Here is a 14166-nt window from a genome sequence, read left to right on the forward strand (position 1 = left end):
GGGCAAATCAATACTGAAAGGGGCTGGGGCGGTGCAGAATGGTGGATATACCACCACATCCGAAGCCCTGGTAAGTGATGCGAGGCTTTCCCTCTTTTTGTTGTTGTCACTGATCCAAAGTCTCCATGACCTTGCGCCCAAACATCCCATTTTGTGGCTTCCACTGACTACTGTTGGCAGGAGAGACCTTCATATCAGTTCTCACCTCTGGTGGTAGAGAGATGACTGCTGCATTGTTACTACCTTCTTGTTGTCAACATAGGGAGGTAGGATTGAAACCTACATTTTGAAAGCAGCCATTACTTAATAAAGTCCTAAATAAACCAGCTTCTATTTAAGATGTGATCCTTAACATCCTGGCTTAGAAGTGAGGATCACTAAAATTCTGACAGGATTGGACATCACAGCTAGCTACCAGATTTGCAAGTCCAGTTCTAATTTGTAGATCTCTGTATGTATAAAATTAATTTCAGACATCTGTTGATAGGAATAATCTGTAGCAATCATTTACAGTGACATGTTGATGAGAGCTGTTCATCCCCTTTCCTCAAGGAACATCCATGTACAATTATTAATTTCTTTTAATAAAGTAAACTTGAAATCCTTACCAAAGTAGAGTTGTTTCTGCCCTCCAGCTCAGATGTTGCCTAGTGATCTGGCTGTGTGAATTTTCTTCAGACAAAATGCTACTTATCCATCATAATTTTACTGTCACACACTGATATAAGACAGAAAAAGAAAAAGACTTCACTCAAGTAAATCAGTTATTTTTAGAACACAAGTCGTTTGAAAAGCATTACGGAAAAATCTTAAACTTGAAAAGGACTAATGATAGAGCACAGTTTAAGCTCTGTTATATTTTTAACCTAAATATCTTTCAGATCAACTCAGATCTGAAGTGCCATGGTGATTTTAATCATTGTATGAGGTACATGTCAGAAAGAGAAGCTTGAAACAAGTAACTCAGTCATCTTTGTTATAAGTGGTTGGGACTGTGGCATGGAGATAATTAGAAATATGCATTTGCTGTGTATTACAATGCTGTGGTCATCTTGAATGGAAAAATATCCCTCTTGAATGCCAGAATTCGATCAAGTGAAATCAGATTTCTGAACTAAGCTAGTATTTGCTTTGGGTTGTCTGTTCAGAGTAATTGCCACTTATGTCCTTCATCGTACTCTGACTTTTCTGCTGGGCAGCTTTGCAGATATTGCCAGAGACAGATTAATTTTGTTAATCATATTTTGACTAGCTTCCCTGATTCCCTTACCACTCTTGGTGTGTTTCATCTGCATAGCACCTAATAACGACAACAACAACAACAACAACAACAACAACAACAATAATAATAATTTTATATATACCCTGCTCATCTGGCTGAGTTTCGACATCCACTCTGGGCTGCTCATCTGATAACAACAACAATAATAAATGTTATTTATACCCCGCCCTCCCCAGCCAAGACCGGGCTCAGGGCGGCTAACACCAGGTATAAAAACAATTGATTAAAATACAACTTAAAAACAAGATTAAAATACAGCATTTAAAATGCAGCCTCATTTCAGTAGAAACTCAAATCAAAAACTTTTTGGGGATGAAAACGTCAAATCTTCACCAAGGCCAACTATCCAGAATGGTCCTACGTGGGCCAGAAAAAAGCCAGGGAAGTCCCCAAATAGGGGAGGGGATCAAGTTGATTCCAAGCCAAAGGCCAGGTGGAACAACTCTGTCTTACAGGCCCTGCGGAAAGTAATCAGATCCTGCAGGGCCCTGGTCTCATGAGGCTAAGTTTGTTCAGGCTCGCCTAACAGGAGGACCCACAAAAGTTGTAGAACTCAAGTAACCAAGAAGATGACTTGATGAGAGTCGGAGTCAGCTCACTCCAGTTCCCCCCACCCCACCCTTCTCAGCAATGATTTGTATAACAGCAGCAGTGAGACTGAGAAGGGCAAAGCTGACAGGCAGCACCATCACCTGGAGCGGTTGGAAGGCGGGCAAGGAAGGCTGACTGAGGCTGGGAGGAGCAGCAACACCCGGTCCACCCAACAGACGGGTCTGTTATGCTAGACTGCAGGTTAGATCTTGTAAAGGTGAGAGAGGTGGATAATGAGAGTATTGTGCTTGTTTACCCCATGGCATGGTGAGCACTTTCAGTCTCAAAGGAGGAAAAGGAGCGTCCTGGCAGAAAAAGACAAATCTCCCCTCCCCACAGCCTCTAAGGTCATTCCCAATAAGCAGTGTTTACACCGACAGACCCCGCTTTAATGTTTTTTTTGCCGGAATACAGGATGCGTGCAAACTCTGCCTTGGCGTGTGAGGTTTTCATTTCAGCTATAAATGTGAATGGAATCTGGTCTTTTTATTTTCTTTAATCCCCTCAAGCGCTGCTTTATCAAGATTAAGGAATGATTTGGCAAATGAAGTTCTTCGTTTATTTTTAATCTGCTCCCCATAATTTTTTGTCACCTTCCCAAGGAACTGGAAATGTTTTCTCATGCTGCCCTCTCGTTGGGAAATCCTGCCCCCCATAACACATGCATTGTTTTGTTTTGTTTTTTAATAAAATTTTTATTGGTTTTTCAACATACAGTATAAAACAATACAAAAGACGAACACAAACAAACAAACATATAAACATGTATAATTTCATAAATTTTTTCATGTACCCAATTTCAGCGACTTCCCCATGCCTCCCTTTTCTGCATCCCTGTTTTGAGCTTTTTTTCAGCAACCCCTGGTCCAGATTACTTATTAATTCCTTTCTTTAACCTCTTTCTTTCCTCTTATCCAATCATTTATCGCTGCAAATCTGTTATGCTTTACCCATGACATTTTAACACTCAGTAATTTTACAGAAATTTTTAAGATAAAGTTTGAATTTCTTCCAATCTTCTTCCGCCGTCTCTTTCCCTTGGTCACGGATTCTGCTCGTCATCTCTGCTAGTCCCATATATTCGATCACCTTCGTCTGCCACTCTTCCAGTGTGGGTAGTTCTTGTGTCTTCCAATACTTTGCTAGTAAAACTCTCGCTGCTGTTGTTGCATACATAAAAAACATCCTATCTTTCTTTGACACCAATTGGCCTACCATGCCCAGGAGAAAAGCCTCTGGTTTTTTGTGAAAGGTACACTTAAGCACCTTCTTAATTTCGTTATATATCATTTCCCAGAAGGCCTTAATCCTTGGGCACGTCCACCAAAGGTGATAGAAAGTACCTTCAGTTTCATTACATTTCCAACATTTATTATTGGGCAAATGATAAATTTTTGCAAGCTTGACTGGGGTCATGTACCACCTATAAATCATTTTCATAATATTCTCTCTTAAGGCATTACATGCCGTAAATTTTATACCGGTGGTCCATAACTGTTCCCAGTCAGCAAACATAATGTCATGACCAATGTCCTGTGCCCATTTAATCATAGCTGATTTAACCATTTCATCCTGTGTATTCCATTTCAGCAGCAAGTTGTACATTCTAGACAGGTTCTTCGTATTGGGTTCTAACAATTCTGTTTCTAACTTTGACTTCTCCACCTGGAAGCCAATTTTCCTGTCCTGTTTGAAAACTTCATTTATCTGAACACATGCATTGTTAATGGCACAGTTGCAGCCCTGGCAGTATCATTAAGCAATGAAACCCAGCCAGCCAGCCTCACACAGAGATAAGAGAATGTGCCTTTGTATAGTGGTGGAATTTTCATCCATCTACTTGAATGCTTTGCAAGATTGTTGCTTTTTGCCCTTTTCTAGGAAAACCACTTTTCTGCTTGGACAATGAAGGATGAAGTCTACTAATAAAATAAAGCCTCTGTATATTGTTCATAATACAGTAAAGCTTAGAGACGGTTTGGTGATATCAGACTCGCATTGTGCCAGGCACTTGGGGCATATGTAGTAAAAATGTAGACCTTGCCTCAGAGAGACAGTAATATGTAAGCCATTGGTATTGACTTTCCAGCCAGAGTTTAGCATATTTAATTCCTATTGAAATCACCAGTGCTTAAAATAATACTTAACTTTGGCAGGATCCTGCCCTGGGTGACCTTCTTGATACGTTCTTAACACATCTTGTTCTGCAGGCCAGTTGCTTATAACCTCCTAGTTCCATTTCTCCAATTAGCAGTGTCATCTAGTTAGTTCCCAGAACTGAAGAATTCAACCTGTTCTCCAGCAAAGGAGAGGCCATGGTCTCAAGCAGGCAGGTTTTATGGATGGTTAGATGGTCAGAATAATAGAATTTAGGTCCTTTTAATTTCCTCTGCTGTACTTGCCCCTTTAGTAATTGAGTTTCCATTTATGTAATTAGTGCAAAAGGGTGGGATTAACATATGTAACAGAAACAGATAATTTATTAATTATAATTTATGTTCACTATAGTATGCAGATGGCTTTATTATAGTGTTGTGTGGAGGAAAGGGGGGTTTTTCCTTACTTTATTAACAAAACCCAACTTCTATTCCAATGGTTTTCTTAAACCCATACTTCTGCCACCATTTAATTCCACCTCTGTCCTTAATAGCCCAGTGGGATATAGACGTGCTTCAAAGCCAATCTGGTATAGTTGCTATACTTAACTATGATATTAATGTTTATTTCTTACAAGATTATGTAGTACACAGGCTTATGTGGTTACTTTAATATAGTTCTATCTCCTTAAATTCTTATACGCTTTTCTAACTTGTTACTGGAACTTGAAATACCAACCAAGACAACTTGGAGGATGTAATCTGTTACAGTATTAAAAATCTTCTGCTCAGTTGCCTTGGTATTTGACTCCACTCCAGTTAAGCCTTACTAACAGTGTAACTGAGGACTTTGGCAAAAGCCCTTGTTCGGTCACGTATTCAAGCATAGGATCTGTTTTTCATCTTCTTCTGGCTGTCCACCACAAGGACCAAGCACCAAGCTACATTGATTTATCCTGACTAGCACCTAGCCATATATGCATTTCTTCTGACTCCACCCCACATCCAGCTCCAGCCAATCACACTATCCAACTAAGAATTCTAAACCTGCCACCCACCAACCAGAATTTGTGTACCTTCTCTCCTTCTTTTGCATAGAGTTCCGTCTCCAGCCCCTCCCCAGCTCTCAGTTAGGGTTCCCCAGTGACTGTTATAAACCGACTTTCACCTGACCAGATAGAAGACTTCTTCCATCACAAACATTATACAAGGGTTGGGTGGGGTGGTAAAGCTTATATTCTTCTACTTTAGTGTATATGTCTCTTTCCCCCCTCCTTTCTTCCCAAGTTATTCAACACTAAAGTCTCACAACAAATGTAACTGATCTGTAGAAAACACAACCTGAAAAAGAGACAATGCACGTGCTTTTATAAACCATGAAAATCTTTAATATTTCTTTTTTAAAAAATAATAATCATGCAGCAGACATTACAGTACAGAAAAACACGCTAAGTTACACAAAACAGTCAAACCTCAGTTCCCGAATGCCTCCGTTACTGTACGTTTCGGCTCCTGAACGCCCAAAACCCGAAAGTAAGTGTTCTGGTATTTGAACATTTTTCAGAATCCGAATGTCCAACGCAACTTCCGCTTGAGTGCAAGAAGCTCTTGCAACCAATCGTAAGCCGCACCTCAGTTGTCGAATGTTTTGGAAGCTGAACGGGCTTCCGGAATGGATTACATTCAACAACCGAGGTTTGACTGTACCTATTAAAAGACAGTTGAAACAAACAGGATTTCTTTTCAGTTTGCAAAGTACATTGGGGTCCAGCTTCTAAACATTTATTTAGTGTCAATAATGTGTTTGGCCACCTCATGAGAAGAGAAGACTCCCTGGAGAAGACCCTGATGTTGGGAAAGATGGAGGGCACAAGGAGAAGGGGGCGACAGAGGACGAGATGGTTGGATAGTGTTTTCGAGGTTACCAGCATGAGTTTGACCAAACTGCGGGAGGCAGTGGAGGACAGAGGTGCCTGGCGTGCTCTGGTCCATGGGGTCACGAAGAGTCGGACACGACTAAACGACTAAACAACAAAAATGTGTTATGCTTAGGCTTGTAGGAGGTAATAATTATATATGGATTTAAGAAAAAATAGCAGATATTTTGTAAGGTTAGAACTGCACTGGGTAGTTCTAGAGACAAGGGGGGGCGGAATCAAAGGAAGGATACTTGAGACACTCTGTATGTGATCTCTAGGGGAAATGTCACCCCATTTGTCAGTAGTAGAAAATCTCCCTATCTTCAAAACAAACAAAAACCAAACAGGTTTTCTGTCTGGGTGTAAGAAGGGATGCTGTGTTGTTGTTTTTTTAACTTGATCAAATGTAAAATAACTGTGTTAAATTGAAATCTGAGACTAATGTAACAAAACAAATGGAAGAAGTCTACATACAAAAAATTGAATCCCTTACTCTCTTATCAAATAGAGTGGCTCAGTTCTAACAGCTGTATCTTGGCCTTTTTAGTTGTGCACACAGTCCCTTCACTCTTCTCTTTGCAGTGCAGACATTCAAACCATTAAGTCTCTAATTAGCCATTGTTTCTCATTTTGCCCAAACTGGGAAACCTGACTTCAGAACCAGCCAGGATGTTAATCCACTGTTTGAATTTGGTTTAATATCCTGTCTTGGCCCAGTTCTGGTAACCATAGCTTCCCTGTTTGCACAAAACAGAAAACATGGTTCATTAAAGACTTCCTGGTTTGAGTCCCCAAGCTGTGAAGGGTCTGCAAGCACAGACAAAAAGCTCATTTATATCTCATTTATATAAAGCTTATTAAGCTGAGATAGGATTCTCTACACACAGCCATTAAAATGAAGCCTGTTTCTTATTGTTGAACAAATCAAAACAAAGGGCTGTCAAAAACATTCTCCTTTTGAGATCAAACATTTCAAATGTGGCATAATGAGTTACATCCCAGGTGGCCTTTCTGTAAACTGAAGCAGCTCTAAAGTTTTCAGAGGGGGCTGTAATTTAGCAGCGGTCTCTGCAGATTTTTACTACTGCTTTATTTACTACATTGCTACCTTTCTTCCAAAGGGACGCGGGTGGCGCTGTGGGTTAAACCACAGAGCCTAGGACTTGCCGATCAGAAGGTCGGTGGTTCGAATCCCCGCGACAGGGTGAGCTCCCATTGCTCGGTCCCTGCTCCTGCCAACCTAGCAGTTCGAAAGCACCTCAAAGTGCAAGTAGATAGGTACGGCTGCGGCGGGAAGGTAAATGGTGTTTCCGTGTGCTGCTCTGGTTCACCAGAAGCGGCTTAGTCATGCTGGCCACATGACCTAGAAGCTGTCTGCGGACAAACGCCGGCTCCCTCGGCCTATAGAGCAAGATGAGCGCGCAACCCCAGAGTCGGTCACGACTGGACCTAATGGTCAGGGGTCCCTTTACCTTTACCTTACCCTTCTTCTAATGAGCTCAGGGCAGTATATCTGGTTCTCCTCACCCCGTCCATTTAGTCCTCACAACAACCCTATAAAATAACATAGAGAGAGAGTGACTTGTCTGAGATCACCTAAGGAGCTTCTGGGTTAAGTGGGAATTTGAACCTCCGTTTCTCTAACCACAACATCACACTGGCTTCTGGAAGAGTAGAGAGTTCTGCTTTGGACCTTTGGATCCAAACTATTATGTCATGTGTACGTTGTTACTTTTTGAACTGTGAATATCAATTAAGATAGTATGGACATTTATGGTTTATCTCATGAAGTAGATGGCAGCTTTATTGAATATCCAAGCGGGTGGGTGAATGGAAGACTGTAATAATGGTAGGTCTCATCACATCTGCTGGGAGGAGGAGAATGGTGTCAAGCAAAGGTTGGTCCTGGGAGTATGCCTCTTGACCCTTCTCCGTTGCAGGGCACTCAAGGGTCTTTAAGAGGCCTTAGCAACCCATCCTTCTCACTTCTGTATGGCTAAGTTACTGCCTCATATAAAAAGTGGTCCTAGGGTAGGATTGAGCCTGGAGCAGCCTTTTTCAACCTGTGGGTCCTCAGATGTTTGTTGGACTACAACTCCCATCACCCCTAGCTAGCAAGGCCAGAGCTCAGGGATGATGGGAGTTGTAGTCCAACAACATCTGGGGACCCACAGGTTGAGAACTGCTGCTCTAGAGTCTCCCCCATTGAAGCTCTTGGAGTGTGGCTGAGAAATGCAGTTCTGTGAGCACTACGTCCAGTCTCATGGCGTATGTCATGGGGTGTGTTTGGAAGTAGAGCAGGGCATGCCTCTGTGTCTTTTTGCGTTGGATATGATGCTCCTTAACCTTCAACTTCTCCCTTCATTCCATCCATAGAGGGCAGCACCAAGGCTCCACCTAACTGCTGAAGTATTACCGTATTTTTTGCACCATAACACTCACTTTTTTCCTCCTAGAAAGTAAGGGGAAATGTCTGTGCGTGTTATGGAGGGAATGCCTATGGGTGGCATGCCTACGGATTTTCCTCCTCTAAAAACTACATGCGTGTTATGGTCGTGTGCGTGTTATAGAGCGAAAAATACGGTATTTTGCAAGGCCGTTAATGATCAGACCACAATACTAAATATGCTACATACAAGTACTTCCCATTGATTTCAATGGAATGCTCAATATTATTAGGACAGGGATGTAATGCCTTGGAGAAAGGCCAACCATTTCAGATGCTTTTGTGATAACACCAGCCTATAGTTAAATTTCCAGAACTGAGTAACATTTTCACATTTTTCAGAGCCGTTGCACAAGGGAGAACTGCAAATATCTTCATCCACCAACACATTTGAAAACGCAGCTAGAAATTAATGGAAGGAACAACCTGATCCAACAGAAAACTGCAGCAGCAATGCTTGCACAGCAGATGCAATTTATGTTTCCAGGAACGCCTCTTCAGCCAATGGTAAGTACCTTTAACAAAAGAGTTGTCTGTATTACCTTTACAAGTCATTTTCAGATAAACTGACAAATGCATTTCAAGCACTTTAACATTTCCACCTTAACTTATGTAGTTATTACAATATTGCTGTTGTGAAGTTCTGAAATAAAATGCCTAGATCAGTTGTGTAAATTAAATTCATATATATCTATATCGATACATACATAAATAGATTTGTACAGCTGTTTTGAAACGTTTCAGTTTCAGGACTAGGCAGCTTATTGATTATTAGGCCAATAAGTGAAAGTCTGAGCTGTAGAGCTATATTTGGATAGTTTATAAAATTATTTTTATATACCATAATTTGTATGCATTCTTCATTAAAGGCAGGGCTATTGGGGGTTGTTATTATTCTAGAATGGCTTTGTTCTGAAAGTTTAACCTATAATGTGGAAATCATATTATGAACTTGCAGCCTTTTGTTTAGCATTCTTGTTGATTGTCCTTTAGCATTTTTGTCATCACAGTTTCAGGTGCATGCTATTCCTTTATAGGTTCAGATAATACCTATGAATTTCCTAATCTGTAACTGACAGTTTCTACTCACCCTTCTTTAGTCCGACTAGAAGGAGGCCATACCATAATGTATAACAAAGTGTGGTTCAGATTTATTTTGGGGGGGACTTCAGAAGGGTTATGCGGATGGTTGTACTCTGCAGTCACACTTGGGAGCAAGTCATGCTGGCTGAAATTTTTTGGATTTTGAGTTTATCTGGACAACCACAGGTTTCCTTTTCCTGAAACAATATTGCGTACCCCTCACTGTTTTCCAAAAGGATCATGCCAAATATATGCCTTCAACTGGATTTGCAGGTTTATAGTTTAGTTAATTTTACCGATGTAAAATCACCCAGCCATTTACTGGTTGCTTGTGCTGCCTTTTTCCATCTTTATCTTATGCCTTTATGTGCAGTACTCATATATCCTCCCACACAAAAATGACTTAAGAACTCCTCATATTGAGCCAGTTATAAAATGTGAACTTCAATTTTTCTACTTCTTAATGTCTGTTTTGGTTATTCCTTTTGGTCTAATTTATGGAGGCTAAGCCATGTTTTTCCTTTGAGGCTGAGGCCTGTAGCGGAAGCTACCTCAGCAGCACGTAATATATTCTAGACACAATCACAAATGCTTTTCAGACTGGTGAGTCACTTAAAAACAATGAAATGATATGTGTTTGGAAACACCCATCTATTTACATTGTGAGCCCTCATACATTACACATACTATCCCGTGTTTTCTTTGAGCAGCCTCAGGTCCATAATTTCAAACTACAACCATATATTTCAGTCTCACATGGTTAAATCATTCCCCCGCTTCAAGAAACTGCTCAGATGTCTGGAAGCTTCCCTGTTCTCCCATCCTGTTTTTGACCAAATTCAACAGCGTAGTCTTTCCAACCTGGCAATTGTTTGACTCTGTAGTAAACACTGACTTTTAGGACCTGCTTGGTTGTATTTTACTATTTCCTTTTAAAGAAATAATTAAAATCCACCTACCTGCACTCACACACCCCTTGCAAATTGCCTAACTCCAGACTCGGATGCTGAGGAGACCGCAAACAATCCATGCAGGGTAGAATCATATTGACTTTTGTCATAATTCTCTGCAGAGAAGCTGCTTCCCTGATATGAACCTGTTTATTGCGGCAGTGTTTGTCTGGAATGTGAGTTATCCATCACTGTAGGCTCTGGACACATGAACGTCGACTCGGTTTATATCTTAACAAGAGAAATTCTTTTTTTCAAAGTTCCCTGCAACGTCCGGAGCAGCATTCTGGAGGCTGGCCAGTGTAGTTGTGGTTCTCCTAAAAAGTGGTGCATCTGGCTGGAAATTGCCATTTTGACCCTTATTGAACCATGTTTGCCTATAGGATTTACATGTTTGTTTTTCATATCTCTCTCTCTCTCTCTCTCTCTCTCTCTCTCTCTCTCTCTCTCTCTCCCTCTCTCCCCCCCCCCCTTTCCTCAGCACTCATTTCCTGTAGGGCCAACAATAGGATCCAACACAGCACTTAGCTTTGCACCATATTTAACACCCGTCACTCCTGGGGTTGGATTAGTTCCTACTGAAATTGTCCCCACGCAGCCTGTCATTGTTCCTGGGAGCCCCCCTGTCTCAGTCCCTGGTTCAACCACGACCCAGAAACTCCTCAGGACCGATAAGCTAGAGGTATGGTGAGCACCGTTATGCTGATGCGTACTTCGTATGTTAGGATTCTGGTAAAATGGGGGGGGGGGGTTAGTGCAGTGAAGCAGTTCCCTAACCTTAGTTACCACTGAGCAGAGGCATTGCAGATACTGCAGCAGAGATCAGCTCAGAGTAACAGGAGTACAGAAGTAATTACATCATTATATTACTGCCGCTGTGTTTTTATATGGCGTGGGTTTGAGGCTGTTAGCAGTTTTACACGGAAAGGACCTAATAAATCCAGAACATAAACCCAGGGAGAGACTCTGCACACCAGCTATTTATAGGTCTGTTACCAACTAAACATGCACAATTGTTTGCTTGTCCTAAAAAAGAAAACAATGTGTTTTGGGAAAGCTGAGCTACTATCCCAACCTTGTAACATATGAAAACTAGCACAAAATGGGCCAGAGGGATAGCAGGAGTGCTCTATGCTAAGTCAGAAGTGAGGGTTCCATCATTTTGCTCTCTTCCTGATGGCAGACAATACGGCTGCTGTATGACCCCTACCACTAACCAGCTCTGCTGACACTATAAACAAGGGGCAGAAGAGCAAGATTTGCTTGTGTTTTTGAAGGTGCATGTACATCTCTAATCACACTTAGGCGACTTTATAGATTTGTGAGGAAGCATTAAGGGTTAAAATACCTTATTCTCCTAATGCCTCAAAGGTGATTGCAGGTACAAGGAAAATCTAGGCTGCTGGTCTTCATCTTGCGGGTTGTGAGTTTCGCTAAGTTGGGGTGAGCCAACGGCAGGAAAAGTATCCTGCAGCGAAAGAGGAAAGGGCAATGTAACAGAGATGGAAATGGGGAAAGGGCTAATCTGAAGCGAGAGGGCATGGCGTGGATCCTGAGATAAGTTAACTTAAAAGTTCAGGGAAGGAAAGTTACCTGTCCTTCTTGCAGCCCCCTGGGCTTCTACTCTGAAAGGTCAGGTGCTCTTCCTGAACAATGTGACATGGGGCATGGGGGCGGCAGGGGGCTGGTGGGCGGGGTGAAAACAAGGAATGAGACATTTTCCTTCTGTGAACTTCCTTCTGATAACTTACCCTAGCATTCAAGTCCCGTTTTAGCCAATTCCCCTCTTCTCCAGGAGCCACCAGGCCACATTATTTAAACCGGCTTCTAGAGAAGGAAGGCTTTTCAGGGGAAGCAGGTGGCTGAAGGGGGAAGAAGGAGACAGGAAGCATTCCTTCAGTGAACCTCCTTGCCTTAAGTTATCTTATGATCCAGAGCTGTGTGCCTGAAGATACATAAGTTGCAGAGCGGTTGTAGGTTGAAGTTGGAAGTTTGGTTTGAAAAGCACTGGAGGCCATTTGGTCTCGAGCCTTTGGGAGTTACATTTTTGAATGTCTTCTCTTGTTCAGTATATGCAACTACCCCACCCCACCCCTCCTGATCTAGTATGCATAATGAGTATTGTTTTGCGCACCAGGTTTGCAGGGAGTTCCAGCGAGGAAACTGTGCACGGGGCGAAACTGACTGCCGCTTTGCACATCCTGCAGACAGCACAATGATTGATACAAATGACAACACCGTAACTGTTTGTATGGATTACATAAAGGGGCGCTGCATGAGGGAGAAATGCAAATATTTTCACCCTCCTGCTCACTTGCAGGCCAAAATCAAAGCTGCTCAGCACCAAGCCAACCAGGCTGCAGTGGCTGCTCAGGCAGCTGCTGCAGCTGCTACAGTGATGGTAAGTGCAAGAATGCAGGATCCGTAATTACTGCTTTTGTGAAGCCAGCATTGCTTTTAAGAGTGTAATTTAGCTTAAAGCCTTTACCAGAATATGGTCTTCTATTAATTTGCGAATGCTGATCTAATGAAATAATCCAGTGATCCAAGGTCCTTTTTCACTTTGTACCTTTAGCACAATAGGCATCTTTTTGGAGAACAACGCAATTAATGCCCTATTTGCCATCGTTTAGGACGTGTTTTTTTAGGAATGGCTGGGTGAGGAGTCTATTTGGATGTTCAGAAATTTGGATAGGCTTGTCTAACAGCAACATGCAGTTAACATTTGCATAGTGGTTTCTGGGACCCATAGTCTTGATGTAGCTGTATAGAAGTCTCTGATAAGTTGATTGCTGTTTTCTTAGTGACTGGAAGCATTGCTTTTTGATTAAGCAGTATATAAAACTTGTTAAATGAAGGCTATCAAGGGAGAAGAGGAAAAAATGCTTTATATATGCGGGTATTGAGGACTGGAGAGAATAGAATCCTAAATTTATGTGCATTTAGGGCAGGGGTCAGCAACCTTTTTCAGCCGTGGGCCGGTCCACCGTCCCTCAGACCATGTGGGGGGGCCGGACTATATTTTGAAAAAAATATATGAATGAATTCCTATGCCCCACAAATAACCCAGAGATGCAATTTAAATAAAAGCACACATTCTACTCATGCAAAAACACCAGGCAGGCCCCACAAATAACCCAGAGATGCATTTTAAATAAAAGGACACATTCTACTCATGTAAAAACACGCTGCTTCCCGGACCGCCCGTGGGCCGGATTGAGAAGGCGATTGGGCTGCATCCAGCCCATGGGCCTTAGGTTGCCTACCCCTGATTTAGGGTCTGTTCACCTGTCTAGTTTGATGTGGAGATAGCATGGTGAACATGCACAAACCAGTGTGGCATCTTGTGAGTTGCTATGGGTTGAGCTCTCCTACAGAAAATTTCCAAATGGGGATTGAACTTGGACGTGGCAGGCTTCAATGCCCTTGGCATTCCATCACTTACCACCATGATTGTTTGAATGGACTCCTCATTTTTCTTTAAAGTAAAAAATTAAAAGAACATGCTGTTATCTCAGAAGGTTGATGGACAGCTTAATACACTGACTTGCCACAGCATTTTTGCACAGTTCCAAGAACAGCTCTTAAGTGCATAGAAGGGTTTGTGCAGGTACACCCTGAAAAAGCTCATTGCACTGTGCTGAGTTTAAAAAAAGGAATGCTGAAAGTGCCCGCTGTACACTGAAAGTGCTCAGGTGCATACAGAGCTAACCACATGACTCTCTGCTGCTGTTTTTAAGACTGCCAGGAATGTCATACTGATGGCTAGAGAAAGTATCTTTCCAGAAGTGGCTTCTTT

At 42.0% G+C, this 14166-nt stretch overlaps 1 protein-coding gene across 15 annotated transcripts in view; it reads left to right on the plus strand.

The window, feature by feature from the left end:
* The window catches only part of MBNL2 (muscleblind like splicing regulator 2), an 80401-nt gene that overhangs the window by 34218 nt on the left and 32017 nt on the right, over window positions 1-14166 (plus strand). For 13 of the 15 annotated variants that reach the window (XM_053384595.1, XM_053384601.1, XM_053384603.1 and 10 more), the window contains exons 3-5: window positions 8677-8841; window positions 10849-11049; window positions 12505-12768. In XM_053384595.1, coding sequence (XP_053240570.1) covers window positions 8677-8841; window positions 10849-11049; window positions 12505-12768 — 630 coding nt within the window. The remainder of the gene's footprint in view (window positions 1-8676; window positions 8842-10848; window positions 11050-12504; window positions 12769-14166) is intronic. The other 2 variants (XM_053384609.1, XM_053384610.1) reach the window with 1 other exon arrangement.

Source organism: Podarcis raffonei, chromosome 4 (assembly GCF_027172205.1).
Source record: "Podarcis raffonei isolate rPodRaf1 chromosome 4, rPodRaf1.pri, whole genome shotgun sequence".
Taxonomy (NCBI): domain Eukaryota; kingdom Metazoa; phylum Chordata; class Lepidosauria; order Squamata; family Lacertidae; genus Podarcis; species Podarcis raffonei.